Source organism: Balaenoptera physalus, assembly GCF_965194825.1.
Source record: "Balaenoptera physalus genome assembly, chromosome: 19".
Taxonomy (NCBI): Eukaryota; Metazoa; Chordata; class Mammalia; order Artiodactyla; family Balaenopteridae; genus Balaenoptera; species Balaenoptera physalus.
This window is the reverse complement of record NC_138900.1, coordinates 32,667,417-32,693,285: the sequence shown is the minus strand read 5'-3', so window position 1 is coordinate 32,693,285 and position 25,869 is coordinate 32,667,417. Positions and strand designations below refer to the sequence as shown.

General features: G+C 37.0%; 1 protein-coding gene across 3 annotated transcripts in view; it reads right to left on the bottom strand.

Annotated features, from left to right (window-relative positions):
- LONP2 (lon peptidase 2, peroxisomal) overlaps window positions 1–25,869 on the bottom strand; it is a 95,684-nt gene that overhangs the window by 48,825 nt on the left and 20,990 nt on the right. For all 3 annotated transcript variants that reach the window (XM_082437698.1, XM_082437697.1, XM_082437699.1), the window contains 2 exons: window positions 24,090–24,348; window positions 15,324–15,465 (listed from right to left, as the gene is read on the bottom strand). In XM_082437698.1, coding sequence (XP_082293824.1) covers window positions 15,324–15,465; window positions 24,090–24,348 — 401 coding nt within the window. The remainder of the gene's footprint in view (window positions 1–15,323; window positions 15,466–24,089; window positions 24,349–25,869) is intronic.

Sequence of the window (25,869 nt, the reverse complement as noted above, 5' to 3'; positions counted from 1 at the left end):
ATATCCACAAGCAAGAGAATGAGACGGATCCTGACATCTCACACCACATACAGACATTAACTCAAAATGGATTATAGATCTAAGAACTAAAACTGTAAAACTCTTATAAGAAAATGTAGGAGTAAATCCTCGTGACCTTGGATTAGGCAGTGGCTTCTTAGATATGACATTAAAACCAAAATAACAAAAGAAAAATACATATAAATTAGACTTTATCAAAATTAAAACCGTTTTGTGCCTCAAAGAGCACCATCAAAAAAGTGAAAAGAAAGCCCACAAAACTGGTGAAAATATTTGCAAATCATGTATCTCACAAGGGATTTATATCCAGAATATATAAGGAACTCAACAAGAAAAAGACAAATACCCAATTAAAAATGTGCAAATCATTAAAATAGATATTTCTACAAAGAAGATATACAAATAGCCAATAAACACATGAAACGATGCTCAATATTATTAGCAATTAGGGAAATGAAAATCAAACCACAATGAGCTATCACTTCACACATACTAAATCAAATGGATGGCTAAAATAAAAAAGACAGACAATAACAAGTGTTGATGAGGATGCAGAGAAACTGGAACCCTCACACACTGTTAGTGAGATAGTAAAATAGTGTAGCCACTTTGAAAAATAGTTTGGAAGTTTCTCAAAATGTTAAATACAGAATTTTCATATGATCCAGCAATTCTACTCCTAGTCATACACTGAGAACTAAAAACCTACGTTTACACAGAAACTTGTTCATGAATGATCACAGCAACATTATTCAGCATAACCAAAAGGTGGGAACCACCCAAACATCCATCAACCGCTCAGTGATAAACAAAATATGGTATATATTCATATAAGAGAATACTATTTAGCCATGAAAAGGAATGAAGTTCTGATGCATACAACATGGAGGAATCCTGAAAACACTATGCTAAATGAAACACGCTAGTCTCAAGAGGCCACCTATTGTATGATTCTATTTATATGAAATACCCAAAACAGGCAAATCCACTGAGACAGAAAGATGAGTGGTTTCCAGGGGCTTCTGGTGGTGGGGGGCTATGGAGAGTGGCTGCTAATGGTACATGGGCAGAGACAATGTTCCAAAATTAGATAATGTTCATGGCTGTACAACTTGTCAATATACTGAAAACCAAAGAATTGCACATTTAAAGGGGTGACTCTTATGGTTTGTGAATTATATCTCAATAAATCTGTTATTTAAAAAATAAAGGTGGGAAATATGTTTACAAAAAAGAATACAAAAACAAGACACTCTACACACTTCTTAAAATGGCCAAAATCCAAAACACTGACAACACCAAATGGTGGTGAGGATGTGGAGCAACAAGAACTCTCATTCATTGCTGGTGGGAATGCAAGATGGTACAGACAACTTGGAAGACAGTTTGACAGTTTCTTACAAAACTAACATGCTCTTACCTTATGACCCCAGCAACTGCACTCCCTGGTATTTACTCAAGTGAGCTGAAAACTTACGTCCACACAAAAACCTGCACACAAATGTTTACAGGAGCTTTATTCATAATTGTCAAAACCTAGAAATAACTAAGATGTCCTTCAATAAAGGGATAAACAAACTGTTGTACATCCATACAGTAGAATGTTATTCAGTGATAAAAAGAAATGAACTATCAAGCCAGAAAAAGACATGGAAGAATCTTAAATGCATACTACTAAGTGAAAGAAGCCAACCTAAAAAGGCTATATACTGTGTAATTCCAACTATATGACATTCCTGGAACAGACAAAAATATGGAGACAGATCAGTGATTGCCAGGGACTTGGAGAGAGGGAGGGAGGAATGAGTAAGTGGGGCACATGGGATTTTTAGGGCTATGAAACTATAGTCTTTGATACTGTAATGGTGGATACATATCATTTACACAGTCATCAAAACCCATACAACGTACAACACAAAGTGAACCCTGATGTAAAGTATGGACTTAAGTTAAAATAATGTATTAATACCGACTCATCAATTTTAAGGGGAAACTGGGGGAGGGAGGGTGAGAGGTTATATGGGACTCTTTGTACTTTCCACTCAAATTGTACTGTGGACCTAAAACTGCTTTTTTAAAAAAAGCTATTAATTTAAAAAAAAGAAAGAATATAAAAGTTGAAAATAGTTTCTGATAAAGATTCATAATGTAAAAAAATTAAATCCTCTAAAGTAACTAGGTAGTGAGATGAGGAAGGGATAGATTACTGTGTATTAATTATTTCATTTTATACAAGGGAGGGAAAATATATTTCATTTATGATGTTGATACTTAGAGAAACAGAGATGTGTGATTTTTAACTGAAAGGTATCACAAGTAGTATTAAAAAAACAGAATACATGCCTTCTGATCTAACAAACTGCCCATACAGTTAACGATGTAATTCAAAGGAAAAAACTAGGACCCTTTTTTAAAAAGGGGACAGAAAACAACCAAACCACAGATGTCAAAAGTCCCAAGATACCAGTTAGTACAATATTTGAAAAAGCCTACTGAATATCCAGACTTCCAGGTAGAGTCAAAAGTAATCTAAAAATTGATTATATGAAATACTAATAAAACATAATGAAACAAGAAGGTTAAAAATTCAAAAAAAGCTGTACCTGGTATACACTAACAAGAAGGAAGGATGAACTGCAAAAGTATTACCAGCCTAAGGAGAAACCAAGGTAAGAATGGAACAAAGAAAATGGCTGTACTAGATAGCAGGAAATGGCCACAATGATGACATAACAAGTAAATACTATTAAAATGTATATTAAAAAATTAGAAATTATAAAGTGAAACTGACAGAAAAAAAACTGTCGTGGCAAGTTTAATGCACTTCCGTATATCACAACGTGCAGAAAAAATAAAGCTATAAACCTAGAGAATAGCAATCTCATAACACACATATATACTCTTGTTAAAGTATTGCTGTATTCAGATATGTATGTATACACAGACACACACACACACAAACTATCTTTCCTAGAATCTATGGAATATGTATAAAAATGGTTCCTCACTAAACTCCAAAATTAAGAAATCATTTAAATTACATACTTAGACAATACATAAGTGGTAGACAGTACATTTATTTAAGTTATATACTTAAACAAAACATAATAAACATCAAAATTATAACATAATTATTATAATACAAAAACAGTGAAAGTGGAAGTCAAAATTTTAACTACAGGCAGCTTAGAATAGTAGGTTTACAATACAGACAGCCCAACACCCTCTACCAGATGATACCACAGGACCCTTCTTTGAAAATACCAACTGGTCTAAGAGATAAGATTTATAGATCCTGAAACATGGGGAACCCCACCCCCAATTTATCACTATCTGATGAAGCCCACCAGGTATCAAGCCTCACATGTGCACACAAAATGTTCAATAATCTTAATGTCACACCTTATATATATATAAAGAGACATCAAAGAATCACCAAAGATTGGAGGAAAGCCCTAACATAAAACACAGGGGCCAAACAAACAAAAAAGGTAGAGAGACAAGGTGATTAAAATTAATGAGTTTACTAGCAAAGTTGTAGGATACAAGGTTAATATACAAAATACAAATTGTACTCTTTCTTTATATTAGCAATTATCAAAAATCGAAATAAAAAACAGCATCAAGAAATAGGAAATAATTTGAGATAAATTTGACAAAGTGCAAGATCTGTATGCTGAAAGTGAAAAAACATAGCTGAGAAAGTTAGGAAGACCTAAAAAAAAACAGAGATATACCTGTTCACAGATGAGAAGAAACAATATTTTTAAGATGACAATTCTCCCCAAATGATCTACAGGTTCAAATGAAATGCCAATTAAAATCCCAGCAGAATCCCAGCAGACTGTTCTGCAGCAACTGACAAGCAGATTCTAAAATTTATATGGAAATGCAAAGAACCTAGAATAGCTGAAAAATTTTTAGACAAGAAAAGCAAAGCTGGACAACTAACACTAAACGATTTCAAGACCTATTATAAAGCAAAGTGATCAACTCAGTGTGGTATTGGCATAAACATAAATTAATGGAACAGTATAGGGAACTCAAAAATATAAAACACACATTTGACAAAGATGTCTAAGGCAATTCAATGGAGAAAAGATACTTTTTTTGACAAACAGTATTGGAACAATTAAATATCTATATGCAAAAAGAAAAGGAACCTTGACCCATACTATGCATCATATACAAAAATTCACTCAGCATGAATCATAGACTCAAATGTTAGAGCTAAAAATATGAAACTTCTAGAAGAAAACATAAGAGAAAATCTGTGTGACCTTGGTTTAGTAAAGATTTCTTAATTACAACTCAAAAGAAACCATTAACAAAATTTTTTAAATTGGACTTTATAAAAAACAAAAACTTTTGCTCTTCAACAAACACTGTCAATAAAATATTTGAAGAAAATATCTGAGAAATATGTACCTGACAAAGGAAATCTATGTAGAACACATAAGGAATTCTTACAACTCAAGAATGAAAAGACAACTCAATTAAAAGGGAAAAGTAAAATTGGAATTTCATCAAAAGACACAAAGGATGGCCAATAATCACATGCAGAGATGCTCAACAAGTCATTAATCATTAGGGAGATGCAAACTAAAACCACAATGAGATGATACAACACACCCACCAGAATGACTAAAATTACAAAAACTTACCACATATCAATTATTGGCAATGATGTGGAGCAACTGGGACTCTTACACACTACTAGTAGAATTGGAAAATAGCACAACCATTTTGGAAAACAATCTGGCAATTCCTTGAAAAATTAAATCTATACCTACCACTTGCCCAAGCCATTCCACTCCTAGGTATTTATTTATCAAAAAGAAATAAAAATATATGTCCATACAAAGACTTGTATTAATACATGAATATTCACAGCAGCTTTATTTGTAATAGACAAAGGTTGAAAAATCCAAATATCCATCAAAATATGAATGGACACACCATCTCTTGTTGCTTCCAAAGGTTTCTGTCTTTCAGCATTTTTACTACATTATTTATCTATAGATTTCTTTGTGTTTATCCTACATGAAATTCATTGAGCTTCTTGGTTGTGTAGATTTATGTTTTTCATCAAATTTGGGAAGTTTTCATCCCTTACTTCTTTGAAAATTTTTTCTGCTCCCATCTCCCTCTCCTGTCCTCTTTTTCACATATTCGTGTGCTTCACAGTATCCCACATTTCCTTGATGCTCTGTTCATTTTATTCATTTTTAAAATCTGTTCTTCAGATTGCATAATCTCTATCAATCTATCTTCAAATTCACTGGTTCTTTCTTCTACGAGTTCAAGTCGACTGCTGATTCTATGAATTTTTCATTTCAGAAGTGGAACCACTATGTTCATTATCTTGATTATTCATATGGCTTCATAATTATACATATGTCACAGTTTATCAAATTGTGCATTTTAAATATACTCACTTTACTATATGTCAGTTATACCACACCCTAAAGCTGTAAAAAAAATTAATCAATAAAATATCTTTAAATAACAATTTGTTAAAAGGGTGAGCTGCTCCGGTTTAATGAGTGGCCATCAGTTGACATCTCAGTCTGAATGCCCATCTCCATTTGTGAATTAAACTGCCCAAGGCTAAGCGTACATTTTGTAGAACATTCAAATGTTTTCATTTATTTCTGGCAAAACAGAATCATTAATATAAAGGAGATTCCTATATAATTTTTAAATACTGTCTATTCCTTGTGTAAAAAATAGGAATACATAACTTGTTAAATACTGGTAAAATACTTCACTAAATGGACAGGATATTTTGAAAAGTGCTTGCTCCTGGAAACCTGGGATGTAGACACTAAACCCAATGCATTATTTCTCAATTCATTTGTCAAATTTCTATTTCTCAACTTATTTTTTCTCAATTTACCATTTACTGTCTACTTCTCTCAAGTTTCCTTTTTTTCTTTTCTTATTTTACTTAGTGAATCCAGTGGGGGGGGGGGGTCCTTGTAGAGAAAGAAAGATGACAAGAGCCAGGATTTGGGCCACACGTTTGTCTGCTGATTCCCTGATATAACAGCCCTGAGATTGGCAGCAGAGGAAAGGAAACCCTTGGAGATTATCCAGTCACAAATTCATACCAATAATTATCCCAACGCATTCAAGATTAGTTTTCATATAAATTTAATCATGCAATCCAATCACCACCAAACTCTAATACCAGGAATGTTAAATAGGATAGAAATGAGAAATAATAATTTTGGTTGAGAATATAGCTAAGGGCTGGAGGGCAGTGGATAGTCTGGTGGCAGCTGGTGCATGTATATGTGGGGGGTAGGGTTGGTGGGTAATACAGGAAAGACAGAAAATGCAAGTGGGTATAAAAAGAAAAGAAAAAGGCTAACAAAGACATTAAGATATTTTTGTGTAAACTGCAACTATGCCTTGGGGACTGGTAAAAATGATTGGTAGCATTGAAAAGTAATGATTAACAAGCCTTAAGCTTCCCTAATTTAGCTTAGTTCATCTTTCAGTTGCAGTCTTTCCCCTAATTAGAGATGGCAGAGAGAAAAAGAAAGCAGAAAAATGGGTATGGGTCTTCACCTACTCTTCTCTCATAACATCAGTATTTAAGGCATTTTTTACTCTGCTAGAGTTTTAGAATTTAAATTGTAAACACAGCGTGTGATGAGATGAAAAATTAAGATAATATCCTGGACTTCAAGTTTTTCATTTATGAAAGTTTAGAGCTGGATTTTCCTAAGTCTCTTTGACATTCTTTGACGATAGTTGTACATCTTAGAAGATAATATGTCTGTTGTAACTAAGTAGTAAATATACTACTTGATTTAATTACTAATTGGATCTAATTGTTTTTTTTTAACATTTTTATTGGAGTATAATTGTTTTACAATGATGTGTTAGTTTCTGCTTTATAACAAAGTGAATCAGCTATACATATAATATATCCCCATATCTCCTCCCTCTTGGGTCTCCCCACCACCCTCACTATCCCACCCCTTTAGGTGGTCACAAATCACCAAGCTGATCTCCCTGTGCTATGCAGCTGCTTCCCACTAGCTATCTATTTTACATTTGGTAGTGTATATATGTCCATGCCACTCTCTCACTTCGTCCCAGCTTACCCTTCCCCCTCCCCATGTCCTCAAGTCTATTCTCTACATCTGCGTCTTTATTCCTGTCCTGCCCCTAGGTTCTTCAGAACTTTTTTTTTTCTTTTAGATTCCATATGTATGTGTTAGCATACGGTATTTGTTTTTCTCTTTCTGACTTACTTCACTCTGTATGACAGACTCTAGGTCCATCCACCTCACTACAAATAACTCAATTTCGTTTCTTTTTACGGCTGAATAACATTCCAATATAAGAGCCACATATTCTATATCCATTCATCTGTCGATGGACACTTAGGTTGCTTCCATGTCCTGGCTATTGTAAATAGTGCTGCAATGAATATTGTGGTACTTGACTCTTTTTGAATTACGGTTTTCTCAGGGTATATGCCCAGTAGTGGGACTGCTGGGTCATATGGTAGTTCTATTTTTAGTTTTTTAAGAAACCTCCATACTGTTCTCCATAATGGCTGTATCAATTTACATTCCCACCAACAGTACAAGAGGGTTCCCTTTTCTCCACACCCTTTCCGGCATTTATTGTTTGTAGATTTTTTGATGATGGCCATTCTGACTGGTGTGAGGTGATACCTCATTGTAGTTTTGATTTGCATTTCTCTAATGATTAGTGATGTTGAGCATCCTTTCATGTGTTTGTTGGCAATCTGTGCATCTTCTTTGGAGAAATGTCTATTTAGGTCTTCTGCCCATTTTTGGACTGGGTTGTATGTTTTTTTGATATTGAGCTGCTTGTAAATTTTGGAGATTAATCCTTTGTCAGGTGCTTCATTTGCAAATATTTTCTCCCATTCTGAGGGTTGTCTTTTCATCTTGTTTATGTTTTCCTTTGCTGTGCAAAAGCTTTTAAGTTTCATTAGGTCCCATTTGTTTATTTTTGTTTTTAATTCCATTTTTCTAGGAGGTGAATCAAAAACATAGAGTGTTCTGCCTATGTTTTCCTCTAAGAGTTTGATAGTGTCTGGCCTTACATTTAGGTCTTTAATCCATTTTGAGATTATTTTTGTGTATGGTGTTACGGAGTGTTCTGATTTCTTTCTTTTACATGCAGCTGTCCAGTTTTCCAGCACCACTTATTGAAGAGGCTGTCTTTTCTCCACTGTATATTCTTGCCTCCTTTATCAAAGAAAAGGTGACAATATGTGTGCGGGTTTATCTCTGGGCTTTCTATCCTGTTCCATTGATCTATATTTCTGTTTTTGTGCCAGTACCATACTGTCTTGATTACAGTAGCTTTGTAGTATAGTCTGAAGTCAGGGAGCCTGATTCCTCCAGCTCCGTTTTTGTTTCTCAAGGTTGCTTTGGCTATTCGGGGTCTTTTGTGTTTCCATACAAATTATGAAATTTTTAGTTCTAGTTCTGTTTTTTGTTCTAGTTTGTTTGGTCTAGTGGGTTTTTACCTTGCTCCTTCATCTGCTGTGTGTTTCTCTGTCTTCTCATTTTGCTTAACTTACTGTGTTTGGGATCTCCTTTTCGCAGTCTGCAGGTTCATGGTTCCTGTTGTTTTTGGTGTCTGCCCCCAGTGGCTAAGGTCGGTTCAGTGGGTTGTGTAGGCTTCCTGGTGGAGGGAACTGGTGTCTGTGTTCTTGTGCATGAGGCTGTATCTTGTCTTTCTGGTGGGCAGGACCACGTCCGCTGGTGTGTTTTGGGGTACCTGTGGCCTTATGATTTTAGGCAGCCTCTCTGCTAATGGGTGGGGTTGTGTTTCTGTCTTGCTAGTTGTTTGGCATAGGGTGTCCAGCACTGGAGCTTGCTGGTCGTTGAGTGGAGCTGGGTCTTAGCGTTGAGATGGAGATCTCTGGGAGATTTTTGCCGTTTGGTATTACGTGGAGCTGGGAGGTCTCTGGTGGACCAATGTCCTGAACTCAGCTCTCCCACCTCAGAAGCACAGGCCTGACACCCGGCCAGAGCATGAAGACCCTGTCAGCCACACGGCTCAGAAGAAAAGGGAGAAAAAAAGAAAGAAAGAAAGAAAAAAATACAATAAAATAAAGTTTTTAAAATAAAAAATAAAAAATAAATTATTAATAATTTAAAAGTAATTAAAAAAAGAAAGAAAGAAGAGAGCAACCAAACCCAACCCAAAAACAAATCCACCAATGATAACAAGCGCTAAAAACTATACTAAAAAAAAAAAAAGACAGAACCCTAGGACAAATGGTAAAAGCAAAGCTATACAGACAAAATCACACAAAGAAGCATACACATACACACTCACAAAAAGAGAAAAGGGAAATATATATATCTATATATATTAAAAAAAAAGAAGAGAGCAACCAAATCAATAAACAAATCTACCAATGATACTAAACTCTAAATACTAAGATAAATATGAGACCAAAAACAAATTAGATGCAGAAAGCAAACCCCAAGTCTACAGTTGCTCCAAAGTCCACCGCCTCAATTTTGGGATGATTTGTTGTCTATTCAGGTATTCCACAAATGCTGGGTACATCAAGTTGATTGTGGAGATTTAATCTGCTGCTCCTGAGGCTGCTGGGAGAGATTTCCCTTTCTCTTCTTTGTTTGCACAGCTCCTGGGGTTCAGTTTTGGATTTGGCCCCGCCTCTGTGTGTAGGTCGCCTGAGGGTGTCTGTTCTTCGCTCAGAGAGGACAGGGTTACAGTAGCAGCTGATTCGGGGGTTCTGGTTCATTCAGGCCGGGGGGAGGGAGGGGTAGGGAATGCGGGGGCGAGCCTGCAGTGGCAGAGGCCAGTGCGATGTTGCAACAGCCTGAGGCGTGCCGTGTGTTCGCCTGGGGACATTGTCCCTGGATCATGGGACCCTGGCAGTGGTGGGCTGCACAGGTTCCCGGGAGGGGAGGTGTGGAGAGTGACCTGTGTTTGCACACAGGCTTCTTGGTGGCTGCAGCAGCAGCCTTAGCATCTCATGCCTGTCTCTGGTGTCTGCACTGATAGCCGCGGCTCACGCCCATCTCTGGAGCTCATTTAGGCGGTGCTCTGAATCCCCTCTCCTCACGCACCCTGAAACAATGTTCTCTTGCCTCTTAGGCAGTTCCAGATTTTTTCCCGGACTCCCTTCCGGCTAGCTGTGGCGCACTAGCCCCCTTCAGCCTGTGTTCACGCAGCCAACCCCAGTCCTCTCCCTGGGATCTGACCTCCGAGGCCCGAGCCTCAGCTCCCAGCCCCCAGCCACCCCAGCGGGTGAGCAGACAAGCCTCTCGGGCTGGTGAGTGCTGGTCGGCGCTGCTCCTCTGTGCAGGAGTCTCTCCGCTTTGCCCTCCGCACCCGTTGCTGCACTCTCCTCCGTGGCTCCGAAGCTTCCCCGCCTCCACCCCCCATCTCCACCAGTGAAGGGGCTTCCTAGTGTGTGGAAACTTTTCCTCCTTCACAGCTCCCTCCCAGAGGTGCAGGTCCTGTCCCTATTCTTTTGTCTCTGTTTTTTCTTTTTTCTTTTGCCCTACCCAGGTACGTGGGGAGTTTCTTGCCTTTTGGGAAGTCTGAGGTCTTCTGTCAGCGTTCATTAAGTGTTCTGTAGGAGTTGCTCCACGTGTAGATGTATTTCCGATGTATTTGTGGGGAGGAAGATGAACTCCACACCTTACTCCTCCGCCATCTTGAAGGTCTCAACTGGATCTAATTCTAATTAAGAACTTCAGTTGTTTTTTTTCGTTTAATAAATTTTATTTATTTATTTATTTATGGCTGCATTGGGTCTTCATTGCTGCGTGTGTGCTTTCTGTAGTTGCTGTGAGCAGGGGCTACTCTTTGTTGCAGTGCGCGGGCTTCTCATCGCGGTGGCTTCTCTTGTTGCGGAGCACAGGCTCTAGGCATGTAGGTTTCAGTAGTTGTGGTGCATGGGCTAGATAGTTGTGGCTCGTGATCTCTAGAGCGCAGGCTCAGTAGCTGTGGCACACAGGCTTAGCTGCTCCGAGCCATGTGGGATCTTCCCGGACCAGGGCTCGAACCCATGTCCCCTGCATTGGCAGGTGGATTCCCAACCACTGCGCCACCAGGGAAGTCTCCAACAACTTCAGTTTTAAAGAAAGAAGTTTGGACTTCCCTGGTGGTGCAGTTCTAATATTAGAACTGTAATATTATTGCCTATATAGAAAATTTGGTATAGTAGCCATGTATTTTATTTGCCCATTCACACAAAAGTGTATTTCAGAAATGCACTTATATTTAACGAACAGTCTGAATCTTGCATTAATTATAAATATGATAATAATCTAGCTGATAAAACTTCCATAATTTTGAGTCTAATAATTACATAAAAGGACTTTCCTTGATCTAATATTTTAACACTATTCAACAACAGACTTGCCTGAATTCTACTACCAACATTTGTTTATCAAGTAGTTAGATCTAGTTTTATATTCTTCCAATAAATTTTCAAGAGGTATCTAAATTTTAAGTAAATATTTCTATGCTGAAAACAGTATGCTGGAAATACATTCTATGCTGGAAATACATTCTATTTTATATAAGCAACAATTCCATGGAAGCTCAAGGAAATCAGCAGATTCTTCATGAGTAATATGAAGGCAAGAAGAATCTACAGGCAGAACAAGTTTATTTTTTAATTTATTCACAGTAACCACTCTATATCTACTATTATGTTCTTCATATCCAGTACATATTCTCTTAATACAAATTAGCTGTAAAATAAAAATAATCTTGTATGAGTAAATTTTATAAATAATGTCTAAACGTCAATTTTGAAAAAGTAGGTTTTCTATATGGAAAGATAAAAAACACATGCTCTTGAATATTCCAGACTCTCAGTAATATTCTACTTTAAATACAAGGTGTTGAGTTATTGAATTTATTCTTTTTTTTCACTCAGGGGGATCTACTGGTATTGGAAAATTTGAAGTGGCTTTCAAAACAGACACAAAAGAAATGTCAGTGGATATTAAATTAAAATATTATCTGTAGAGTGCTTTACAGTTTACAGAGTGCTTTTACATATATTCTTATTTGCTTCAATACCCTGTGAGGTATGAGAGGTTTTTACCCAGGATTTGGGCAGGTGGGGAGAAGGAGGATGTCGGGGACCAAGACACTCGGTTCTTGCAAATCTACATCTTGCTTCACAGATACCACAGTCTATAAGGAACTGATGCTATTCGTCACTAAACATCAGAGATAAGCATGTGGCCCAGGGTGGCATTTACTTTGAGGTATCATTTGAGGCTTTTGTACTTTTAGTTTGGAAATTGCCAAAAGAGTGAATACCAAGTTCTACGGCAGGTAAGAAAATATCAATGTATCAGCTGCTTGTTATCAAAGATCAATTCAATTCAACAAATATTACTGAATCACCACAAAGCACTAGGTGAACATTTGAAATATACAGTCAAACAAACATACAGGGGGCTTAATCATCTTCTCCTACTACTTGTGAAGCTGTCTTTGGTGGACTTGTTTCAGGACTCCTACAGATAGTCTGTTGGGAAATCTAACTATCAGGGAATTACTCTTAAGTTCTTTTCAACAGGGTAACAGTAAGTGTCTAACGGGAGAATCTGTCAGATTATCTGAAAAGTGCCCCAATTAAACTGCAAGTCTAAAGTTAACAACTAAGAAACCACTAAAATCTTAAATAATGTTCACTATTTTATCATTCAGAGTACTGATTAGTAAACCAGTTACTGAGCCAGAAGAGAACCGTCTGCAAATAAAAACAAGCAAAACCAAACCAAATCAAACTCTTATCTCCAAGCCCTGGGGCTTTTAAAGTAGGGTAACTGTACTGTTTATTGTCCGAAGAGGACCCACTTCTAAGACTAAAAGAGAGTGCAATTAATAATTAGGCATAAACTGGGACTGTCCCATGCAAAAGAGAATGTATGGTCTCCCTGCTCATAAGACACAGGCCCCAGTCCATCCTGTTCTAAGAAGATTACAAAAACAGAAAAACAGGAAGCCAGAGGGAACTCAAAGCAAGGAAATAAACAAGAAAAAAACCTTTTTACAAAGCAAGTTTTCCCTCGGTTTTACAAATCAATTTGAATATTAATAATATTTTACTTAAACCAGGGTGAAGAGTGGGGGCAGAGGTGGCAAAATAAGGAGGACTGGTTAAAGTAAATTTATGAAGCAGTCAGGCACACCAGATCCCTTCCCTTATCCCAGCAAAGTACTGGGATTTTCTTAAGAACATAAAGCAGTGGTTCCCTGTGCAGGTGACAGTGGGCACAGCTGAGTAGAGTACATACTATACTGAAAACAACAGTTCAGGTGAATGCATACATCCAGGATGCTGAATGCTTGGTTCCTAGAATGTTGGCAGCCAGGCCTTCATTCTCAAGCCAAGAGACTTAAAGAGTCTTCTCTGAGAAATCTGACCAGCCTCAACAGAAAGACCTAAAGTTATTGACACAGAAGGTTCCTCAATGAAATATATGTCAGATGACCCTACTGTGAAAATTGTAATCAATAAGCCCCCTCTCATATGCTCATAGCTTCCAATCAGCTTTTTCATGCCTCACTATTAAATATGAACACATAAGAACTGCCAGACATCTAATGAAAGACTCTAATATAAAAGACAGAGACCAGAAAAAATATATAACAAATAGATAAATGCAGCTTTGGAGCAAAGCAAGGAAAAAAAAATTTTTTTTAATCTATTAGTATTTTTCTCACAGAGACAAAAGGACATTTTACAACTATGTAACAAGAGCAAGGTAGTATAAAAAGAACATCCAGAGAAGTTAAAAAAAGGGGTTCTTTGAAATGACAAACTCATAGAAGGATTAAAAGATAAAGCTGAGGAACTCTTCACAGAAAGTAGAACAAAAAATAAAAAAGATGAGTAATCGGAGAGAGAAGAAAATTAAAGATCTAACATCAAATTAATAGGAGTTCCCAAAAAATGGAGAAGAAATCATCAACAAAAGGATTCAAGAAAATTTTACAGAAATAAAAGGAGAGGATTTTCCAATACAAAGAACCATCAAAGCATCAGCAAAAATGGAAAGAGACCCATGCCACGGCAGATTATTGTAAATTTTCAGAACACTGGGATAAACAGGAGATCTGAAAAGTTTTCAGACAGTAAAACAAGTCACAAAAGACAGGACCACAACAGCTTAGTCTCATCAATAGCAACACTGAAAACTGGAAAACAATGGAGAAACATCTTTAAAATTTTGCAGGAAAATTATTTCCACCTGGAATTCTATACCCAGTCAAACTACCAATCAAGTATGAGAGAAACATAAAGACATTTTCAGATATGCAAAGCTGAAGAACGTTTACATGCAAGCTTTCTCAGGAAGCTACTGGGAGACTAACACCAGGACAATGAGAGAATAAACCAAGAAAGAGGAAGACGTGGAATACGGAAAACAGGAAACGCAATGTGGGGGGAGGTGAAGGGAGATCCTCGGACCACAGCTCTGTGCCTAGTGTGGGAACAACCAGTTCAGGTTAGAGGCTTAGAGAAGACAAAACCAATAAAACACAAAGAGTCTGGAAGTCTCCCAATGAAAATTAGACAGTTGGTGAAAGTGAACAAAAGAAACAAGATGATTATTAACTCTAAAAACATTTTTAAAAACACAGAAAAACAAAAAGGACAGAAAAAGAAAAGTGATCATAGTTCACCACATGGCTCAGCTGTGAAAAGCCCTTATATAACTATAATAGTGTAAATACTCAACAATGACTTAACAAAATCAGGATAAAATTTATATTGGGAGATTGGGGATATAAAAATGATACAGTAGGGGCAGAAAGAAGCAAGCAAGCAAAATCATCTCCTATAGATAGGAACCTATAATGCCAAAAACTCTAAAATCAAGAAAGCAATACAGCCATGATCTCTAGAAAATGGACTAATCAACTAAAAGTCAGAGGATCAAAGTGCAGAAGAGGAAATAAGGAACCCGAGGGAGGAGACTTGCTTGCTGTTTTTTGTAACAATCTTATAGAACAACTGGTCTCTAAACAATAAGTATGCATAAAATTTTTATTAAACTATTTGATAAAAACTAAGAAAGAAACGAGGGGAATTATTAGAAAAAGAAAAAAGAAAATCTCTATGACATTTTAATTTAAATATCAAATGCCTTCAGATTTTAGTTTGTATCAAAGTGTTTTTCCCATGGCTAAACCCACATCAACGTATATGTTCCCTAAATATGATTATCTACTCTCACCCATACTCTTCCAGTGTGATTACAGACAGGGAATCTTCTAAATCTTACCTCAAGCAGAGCTGCTGCAGGATCACCCTGTAGACTTTTTCCTAGTTTGTCCACCTCATCTAACAGGAACACTGGATTGTTCACCCCGACGGTCTTCAAGCCATTGATTATCCGGCCAGGCATGCTGCCAACATAGGTGCGCCTGCAGAAGGTGAGCAGTAGATTAGCAACAGGGAGATGGCAGAGCAGTTATCACTTAGAAATCAAAACTCTGGACTGGGAAACAGTCATTTAGTTATCACAGGAATATAGCAAAGAGATACTGTCAATTTTAAAAGCCCTGTGATACGTCAAAGAGTTACTAGAGTCAATTCTTATCTTATTTTCTATTGAATTCTGGCTGTAAATTACCCATGATATTAGAAGCACTGTACCTAATTTTTGCCACTTAGTGAAACTGAAAAAAATTACACTTAAATCACATAGTTATGATTCTTACTCTTTGAGATTCTAAAACATCCAAAGAGCCCTATGAATTTAATTCCCACATTTTTCACAGTTTTTCTGGGCACCTCCCTGGCACTTACCAAACCCCAACATAACTACCTGCTTACAGACTGGAATGGCTGACCCAGAGCCGGCTAAAACATCACCACCATCTTCATAAAGGAAATCAGAACTGGTTCAAAGGACCACTCAAAATGTAGGCCTCTGCCCAAAAAAAGAAAGAAAAACTCCAACTTTTTCATTTTCAGAGGGAATAATTTGTTATTCACTGTCGTAAGAGGATCTGGGGCCAACAGTATTTATATCAAAATTCCATTAATTCTGGCCTTTTGAATAAAACTGTGTTCACCCTATATACACTGATTGGCATAACCAAGCTCAGCCAGACATTATGTCATGCATTCAAATGTTAGAGGCTGCTTTAACATATCTGAACAAGAATCATCTACATAACTGACAAATGTACGTGACATGAAATAAAAATATGCTTGTCAAACTGAAAAAAGTGCCTTTTTTTACAAAGCCAGCAAAACTTTATTTTAAGCAGCAGTTTACTAATTTTAGTTACAACCTTGCTGCCTAAGCCATGAGCAAATCAAATGCTGTCTGTGAAGAGGCATAAAAGGGTGAATGCCTGCAAGAAACAAACCAAGGGCAAGTGGAACAGCGGCCGGCCGTTATCTCATGATCTGCACAAAGCCAGCTCACGGAGCAGTTCTGCCACATGACTGGTATAAAGTAGGACAGAGTAAACAGTGACCTTTGAAAAGACAAGAAAGCCTTAAAAATATCGTGGGAATGCCTTTCATCTGGGGGAGTGACCAAGGCCCTGGAACCAGATACAGTAAACACTGTCCGGTTATAATAAGGAGTTAGCACATTTCAAGATTTCAGAACAGGATATAGGAACGACAAGACTCACGATTAATAAATTCTCTGAAATTCTCTCTCTAGAGAACTTACAGATTTGTCAGCTTTCTGTGAATGAGTAGGGAAGGGAAATTAAACACAAAACAAAAAAATCTCAAAGCCTCTAAGGGTCATTTCTTGCGCATTAATTTCTTTTTCCTTACTGCTTTTGATAGGCAGATTTCAAAAAGAGGTACTGACAATTCCAGACCTAAAGTCATGGAGAGAAAATAATATTCTAGGCAGCTGCCCCTTCTAAAGAAGAAGCGGAAATCTAGGTACTAGTCACAGTATACAAACAACTCCTCCTGAACTTTCTACTGCTTCCCAGTACCTAGAGAATAAGGTCCAAATTCCTTTGTCTGGAATTCAAGGCTCTTCACAATCCAGTCCCCACCAGCTTTCCTAACTTGCTGCCCTTATGCTCTTGCTTCATCCACAATCAAGGTCCTATTAATAGCCCTTAAGCTTTTTTACCTTTGTTAATATGGTGCCTTCCTGCCCTTAATACTCTCCCCACCTAGGTAAATCCCAGAAATCCTACCAAACTTTTCCTGACCACCCCTCACAAAGTGATTTTTCCAATAATGTAATGCCTGCAACATTTACTGGCCCTACAATTTGCCTGATTCATACTTACAACCTAGGTTTTATCCATGGGTACCAAGCATATGGCCTCTTCTAAAGAGCCAGTGAGCATTCTGATGACAGAAAGTGGGTCTAAATACAGATTAGATGCTGCATACAGAGTTGTAAGATTGTTCCCCAAACAAAAGTTTGTTTCTCCTATTTGTTTAAGGACAACAGATCAACAATGATAGCACCCAAAGTATCTTTCTATCACCACTGTTAAGGTCATGTAAGTCTCTGAGTACTGCTTTGCATAAATAACATGACCCAAGCCTCAGTTTCCTCATCTGCTAAAATGGGGATAATAACAGTGCCAACCTGATGGATTATATGAGATCACGAGAGAACATAATACATAAAGCACAAAGCACAGTGCCTGGCACATGGTAAGCTTTCAAAAGATGTTAATTGTAATTGTTATTAGTAATAGCCACTTAAAGTCAACTTCGAATTTCCTAGAAAAAATACAAAAGCAGAAATCAGTACACCTAAATTTGGGTCCCATTTCAATCTCTGTCTCATGGAAGCAACTCTTTTTTTTTTTTAATTTTTTTCTTTTTTTAAAATTAAATTTTTTTTTTTTTGGCTGCGTTGGATCTTTGTTGCAGCGCGTGCGGCGTTGCGGCGTGTGGGCTTCTCATTGCAATGGCTTCTCTTGTTGCCGAGCATGGGCTCTAGGAGCACGGGCTTCAGTAGTTGTGGCACGTGGGCTCTAGAGCACAGGCTCAGTAGTTGTGGCACACGGGCTTAGTTGCTCCGCAGCATGTGGGATCTTCCCGGACCAGGGCTCCAACCCATGTCCCATGCATTGACAGACAGATTCTTAACCACTGCGCCACCAGGTAAGTTCCAGAAGCAACTCTTATAAATGTCTTTTCATAGTGAAACCAAGCCCCCCAAACCAAGTTCTCTTACCGAGTTTATGATTAATCTCTCTATCCAAAACTTTACTCCTTTTCTTATCCCCTCTGACCTCAATCCTGCCAACACTGGTCAACCAGAGTCAGATGACTGAAATTGCTGTTGCCAATAACATTGTTAATGTACTAAAATCACTGTTATAGATCTTATCATTAACATACAAACTCAGGTTATTTCTCCAGGGCAAGATGAGCCACGGACTACCTGGCCAGAGAACTGTAAACCAGAGACATCTTGACTCCTGAAACTATGATTAAGAAATGTCACAAGATGATAATTAACCCCAGCCTTTTTGTTCTTTGCCTTTTAAAAAACCCCTCACTCAAAGATCAACTGGAATTGGATCTGGGGTTTGTCTCCCAAGCGTTTGCTTGGCGCCCTGCAATAAACCCTTCCTTTGCTACAAACCCACTGTCAGGGTTTGGCTTTCTGTGCTGTGAGCACACAAGCCCTTTGCTCAGTTACAACAGCACCAAGCGTGCTCAATGCCCCTAGAGTTCCTTAATCACAGGTGACATCCTCAAATGTGTACCACTAGTCTAGACGTCAAACCAAGACAACTATTATCAGAGCCTGTAAGCTACTGAAAAAATCTATAATGTGCTTGTCTTTTGCCACAAGGTATGCGTAACAGGCAATTCACTAACTGAAGTTACAGAATAAACTTTGAATAAACCTTTGGAATATGAATCAGATGGTGAAAAATGTAGCAACACACAAATGAAAATGTTCTCTTTCAACATCACTAAACAAACACAAACATTTTAAAAACCAAATTAGCATACCAAAATATCCTATTGAGAAACTACATTTAAGTAGGAAATAAATGGAACTAGTATTCTTTTACAAACTAACTTTTTTGAGGGCAAAATACTGTCTTTTCTATGTTCCTCCTTGTGATACAACATCTAGAAAGCAATATAGCACAATATAGGAAAGTTTGCAAAGAATGTATCATTTTAATTACTTATTATTCAGCCTGAATACATAATTACCTAGAAGTTTTTCTTAAAGTATACAAGTGAACTAAAAAATATATGGATTCATAGGTATAATTATTACAGGCAGTTCACAGGTTTATCAGGACAATTCAACTAGTGTATAAGATACACAAAAACAAAAGTGTCTACACAGTTCAAAAGTTTAATATACAAGGTCAGCGTTTTTAATTTTCCAAAAAGTAGTCTGTGTTACACTTCAAAAAACAACTACACCAAATTACAATAGCATCTATTTACAGCTCCATGGTAATCAACTATTTTACTACTCTGCATCACCCCTAGATATATTCAAATCTAACGTAATCCAAGAAGCTGGTCATTCTGTCACTGCCAAGGATATCAGGATAAATGTCAGGAATAAGGGATGTTTTACTCACCTCTTTTCCAGTATGTAGACAGGGAGAAAAGCAGGCATTTACCATCAATATTTTCATGCCTATCCAATTAAGGAGCTCTTATGGGCTATAACACAAACTATTAAAGTGATATTTACAAACAATTTGTAATATAAAAGTTTATGTTATAATGTTAAGTGGAAAGGGTAGGATAATTCTGTTGCTTTAAAAAAAATGGCAAAAGCTGCCCAATGAAAAGTTGGGCAGGAAATAAAATGTTAAAGGTGATTACCTTTGTATGGTAGAAAAACATGAGGATTTTTTTCCTTTTATTTTTCTAATTTTCTACCAAGGGTGTATATATATATATCTCAAGTTGGCAAAAGTAATAAACCTAAAAGAGATCCTAATGATTTCTTTTTAAAAAAGAAAAACAGTCTTTAAGGAACTAAAAATAGTCTTTAATATAGCATGTCTAAACAAATCAAATTGTTCTTACAGCAGTCATTCCTAAATCATTTGCATGGATGTGATCATCTAAAGAACTGCATGACTTCCAACATGGTTTAATCCTACTTGAACTCACGCAGCACTTAGAGAGCACTTACCACGTTTGGCACTGTGCTTGGCAGCACAGACTGATACAGAAGAGTATAAGATATGTGAAAACGCCTACCCTACAGAGATCCTACTTTTAATATATCTCTGTTTCACCTCTGTAAGAATATATTAGAAATGCCAGAGGCCTGTATTATTTGATCACTGAAGAGCACAATAGACAGTAAGTAGTCAGTTCAGAGGAGAGTACGATCGTCACTGACTGCACTTATCTTAATGGAGGAAGCCTTGGGCTGGGGCCTCAAGATAACCTGAAAGTTTTTCGGAGGCAAAGAAGAGCTGCATACAAATATAGGTTATAAAGGAGGCTAGTGAGCAAACCGTAACATGTCTGGCATACCATGCTAAGAATATTTTAAAGGCTTGCTGCTTCAGGTATTTTTCCCTTGTAGAGACTAATAATGAAACAGCAAATTTATTTAAAACATCATTATTTCAGGTTACACATGAAAATTTATCAATGTGGAAAGAAAAGTTCATTTTTCTTCTCATCTTGTTTAAGAATTGAGCCAAGGATTCCTTACAATGATAGAACTTTATCATCTGAACAAATAGCTGGTCAGTGACCTCCAGCTACTCTCAACAATAACTTGAGAAACATCGCAACAGTAGTATATTTCACTGAGGAACAGCTAATGAAAAAAGATCGTTATAGAAACATGATTTCATAAAACTTCATCTTAAAAGAAGTCACTTTATACTTAATGTCTATGAACTGATTTAAATTATTTAAATATAACATTTAAATATAAAAATGTAAGTCGTAAAAACTGATAGATGGGAACAGAGATTCTATGGCTTATAAAAGTAGAGAGAAAAATCCCAATGGAGATAATGAGAAATGTTAAATTGAAAAAAATACATTAGCTAATATGGAGCATAAACATGACTATTCTTCCTCTAATCCACTCAAAATAATATGAACCAAAACAATGGGCCAATATTTAGTCAGATCACTGTATTTTCCCAGTTTAAGATTTAAATGTAAACCAAGTCTTTTTTTTTTCTTCCCCATCTTCCTTTCACCTCATTATCATTTTAACTCTAAAAGGCATATCTTAGGTTGTTTTTAAAATAAATTCCTAACTTATTAGCACCTTCCTCCACATAAACAGGTACTTCTACCAAAAGGCTGGAGCTCCATGCGTGGGAAAATGGGGAAAGTGAGTGACAGAATCAAGAGAATGAGCAAGGAAGATAGATAACAGAATGCAGCTCTGTTTTTCCTTGGCTATTTTAAGGCCGCAGAACAGTGGTGCCTACTCATAGGCTGCGGAAAAACAAAACTCTGCATGAACTCTACTTGTGAGCATGTGACCGGTACTTAAATGCCAAGACCTGGGTGTTCCCAAATGCCCACACACTCCACCCCGTGGCTGTGCTATAATCCTCTACTGTTCTCTCCCCTCCTATCACCTCCTCCAACCCGCAACTCTGACACAAGCGCATACTCTGCTCTCAACCCCCTCCCCTTAACCACCACACCCCACGCTCCACCTGCTTCCAAACAGGTTTTCAAACAGAAATTTTCACCAGGCTTTGATAATTTAGTGCGTAGCTGGGTAATAAGTCCCCAATAGCACAAGGGCAGATGGCTATAGTGTTTAGTGAAACATCTGGTACAGGGATGGCTAGTGAGTACATGCTTACCAGCAAGGTGTATCAAAAATCAGGCTTAGGAGAATGAGTCATAGACAAACCCACAAACCTTTTATTTGGCAACAATCATAACCTCAATTCGCACCACACATTTCTAAAAAGCTTATATTTACACATATTTTAGGCAAATACACAAGCTCCTTTCACAAAAGACTCATAAAGAAAATAAATTCTCATTTTCTTTAGGTTCAATCCTCTTAACAATAGTCACACACACGAAAGGATACTCACTTGAAAAAAAGAGAACAAATTTTAGGTCTATCAGTTTCAGTAAAAATTTAAAACAGAGACCTGTTTAAACCCAACAATGCTCATAAGAAGTGGTGGGGATTATGACATTATATATTGCCTACCAGCAGGCATCATAAAAATATATTTTCCACAATTCTGCCACATGAATTAAATAATAATGCCCAAAACAGGATATTTTAGGTACAATTTAAGAATCAGACTGAATTTTATAAAAAGTCATATTGAAGCTTATAAATCTAAACTTGTCCTCCTGAGAATTGAGAATTAAAATAATAATGAAAGCTAATTTTTATTGAACGCTCAATGTGTGCTGGGCACTAAGCACTCTCCAAGCCTTACTGAATAATCAATACCAATGTAGGAAGAAATAAGGACAAATACCTACATGTCATGTGCCCATGACATTAATTTCACATGACAGTAACTCCACAAACTCACTCTCTAAATTCCATCAAATATCACACAATACTGTGCCACAGATAATAAAAGGAAGAAATAAACTAAGACAACTCTGAGTGCAGGAATCAAGTCTCTTGCATGGAGAACACCTCCCTAAAGCTCTGTAGCATAAATCAGAAGATTTAGGCCCTAGATCTAGCTTCTCCAGGATTGGTCCATGATGCCAATTTCTTTACAAAAGCAAACTACAGCCTCTAGTGGCACATGTGAGAATAAGAAAGTCTAGGCAACAAAAACATGATTTGAATTGCCAGAAAGACTGACCCAAATCAACTCCCTGACCTAATTTGCAGTCCTCATTGCTTATTTACTAAAATCTTGGGATGCTTTTTCTTCAATGCGTAAGAATTGTAAATAAGCAAATAAAAGAGAATAAAAAGAACCATTTTTCATGAAAGTTTCTGAAATCGTTTCCCATCCCTGCCTAAGGATCCCATGAATAAGGCAAATGGAAAATAAGATGTTATAAAAGCATCGTATTCTTTTCTTTTCCCCACAATCCAAGTTTAATCCATATTCACCAAACTGTAAATATGCATTTAAATTACCCTTGGCCACTGGCAGCTGTCCACTGCTTGCACTGGCATGCCTGCCAAAGCCCCCATTTATAATCTGCAATGCTTTTACAACTTTAAGATCGAGTTTATGATCTTGAGGTTAGAAGTTTTATATTCAGTTTAATTACTTTCTACTTAAAGCTACATGCCTTCTTTTAAAAAAATTGTTTTAACTGAGATATAATTGACATATTACATTATATTAGTCTCAGGTATACAACGTCATATTCTTTTAAGCAGTTCATAATTTCTACATTTTTAAATGTTCCTTAACACATAAGCTATAGGAATGTTTTCTCACAACTTGCAACTATGAAACAGAGGTTCATGCTTTCCCAAAGCATCTTCCGACACGAGCCACCGAGAACAAAACAATGAACGTAACATGCAAATCTCATTCTAATAATGTCAGATTAATCAGAGACACAGTTCTTACAGTTTAATGTATTTTTATAGAAAGGGTGTCAAACATGCAAAGCCTTAATTATCTTTTCTCCTTATTATTCATACTCACACTGTAAACCAGCCTCCTTGAAAGAAAGTTTAAAATGCAAACATAATAAATTTGTCATCAAAGATTTGTTACCTCCTCCTACTTGCCTGCTATTGCACTTATTCCTTAAACTCTAAAAGTTATGAGTCATTATTTATGAAATGCTATTGGGCCAAAATAAATATAAAAATATAATGCTTAATTATAACTAATTTATAATTGCATTCAAATGAGATTCCAGGAAAGCTGAGGCACAGACCCCCACGCCCGTCCACCGTCACACAGACATCAAGGTTAGTTTGGGTATACCCTGACGACAGAGGCTTTGGCTAGCAGGTAAGTACCATAAATGTCCTTTCCATTCAAGGTAACACAAAGAGCCCTTTAAGAAAAAGATATACATTATGCCTTGGCTTTTGTGGGGGGGTGCTCTAGACAAATGAAAAGGAAGGAAATCAGAGATTAAATCGAGAGAAGTACTCTACCTATGTCCTCGAATGTCAGACTGATCACACACGCCTCCAAGTGCGATCCTGTGGAACTCTCGGCCCAGAGTCTTGGCCACTGATCTTCCCACGCTTGTTTTACCAACACCAGGAGGGCCGACAAAGCACAGAATGGGGCCCTTCAGGTTGTTTTTCAGCTGTCTGACAGCCAAGTATTCCAGCACTCTTTTCTTCAATTTTTCCATGGCATAATGGTCATTATCCAGAAGAATCCGAGCTGCTCGAATGTCCAGACGGTCTGTCAAGCAACCCAACAGAAACAATCTGAGCATGTGGAATTTTTCAATGGGACAACTCCTTTCCAGGCTGGTTAAGAGTCAAAATAGTTTTTTGAAAAAAGATGTGACAAGAACAGGCTTGGTTTCTTCTAAATGAGTCTTCAGGGAGACCCAGACTTGGTTTTCTTGCTTAAAAAGATTTAGTACTTACAGAAATAGTAGACACTACATAATTAAAAACTCAAGGAGTTAATACTCATTTCATTTGGAATGATTTTCTAGATACACATTATTTCTATGGAGACATAATTTCTACATATTCTATTTGTGCTGGCATTTGTTCTTTTTTTTTAAGTGTTTTTTTCTTACTACAGTTAGTTATATATGCTCATTCCAGAAAACCCTATGACACTAATAAAAAAAGAAGGAAATAGTCACCCATAATTTCATTTCTCCCCTAGAGAACATCACTACCTTCACTTCAGTACGTATTACTCCAGATTCTGTGTGTGTGGGGGGGTGTGTGAGTGTGTGTGTGTGTGTGCGTGTGTGTGTGTGTGTATGCGTGCACACACGCTTACATACCTATTTTTCAAACTAAGATTATATGGGTCTTCAAGTTTTGTAAAATGTTTTTTCACTTAATATATTACAGACATCTTTCAGTGTCAAATGTATTGTTCAGTACCAGTTTAGTGGGTACATATTATTCCATTATTTAATTATCCACACTCATTTAACTAATTCCCTATTGCTGAGCATTTAGGTTATCCACAAATCTTTACAGTTATAAAGCATGTTTCACTGTGCATCCTTGTAACTAAATCTCCACATATATCTGTAATTATTTCCTTCAGCTAATCTTCTAAAACAGAAGGGCTGGGTCAAAAAAAAAAAATTAAGACATAAAGAACTGCCTAAGTTCTATCCATTCAAGTCTCACCAGAAATGTATGAATTAGGCCCTGTTTCTACAGCCAAGCTTTCATTAGGTTTACTGATGTGCTTCAGGCTCTGAAATAATCACAGATTAAACACTAGGTCATGGAAGCCAAAAGGAATTCATCAGCTGGGTGGCAGCTAGAGGATAATCCACAGCCACAATACTGACAGTGAAGGAAGAAAATGGAAGAGAGAAAAACACACACAAGTCCACTCTTTCAATCAGTTATTTGGAAACTGTTATACATTTTTCCTACAAGAAAAAAAAAATGCCTTAAATGGTAGTTTGGTTCCCAAGCTAGTCTATAAAAACCCAGGTAAGCAGTAATGTATGTAATTTAATTATAGTACTATTCATTTTAGTCAGAGTCTTGGCTGAGTGATTTGGAAAGGGAAGAAGAAAATTTCTTTCCCTTTCCTGGCTTCAGAAGCCAACCAATGAATATATGAATAAATGAAATATAGAAAGTTTCCTGTTTCATGATGCTAACCCTGACACTAAAACCTACCATAGTAAACAAACAAACAAAAAAAACCACTTCAGACCAATTCCATTTCGCATAGCTCTAAATATTAAAATGCTTGTAAATCAAATCTATT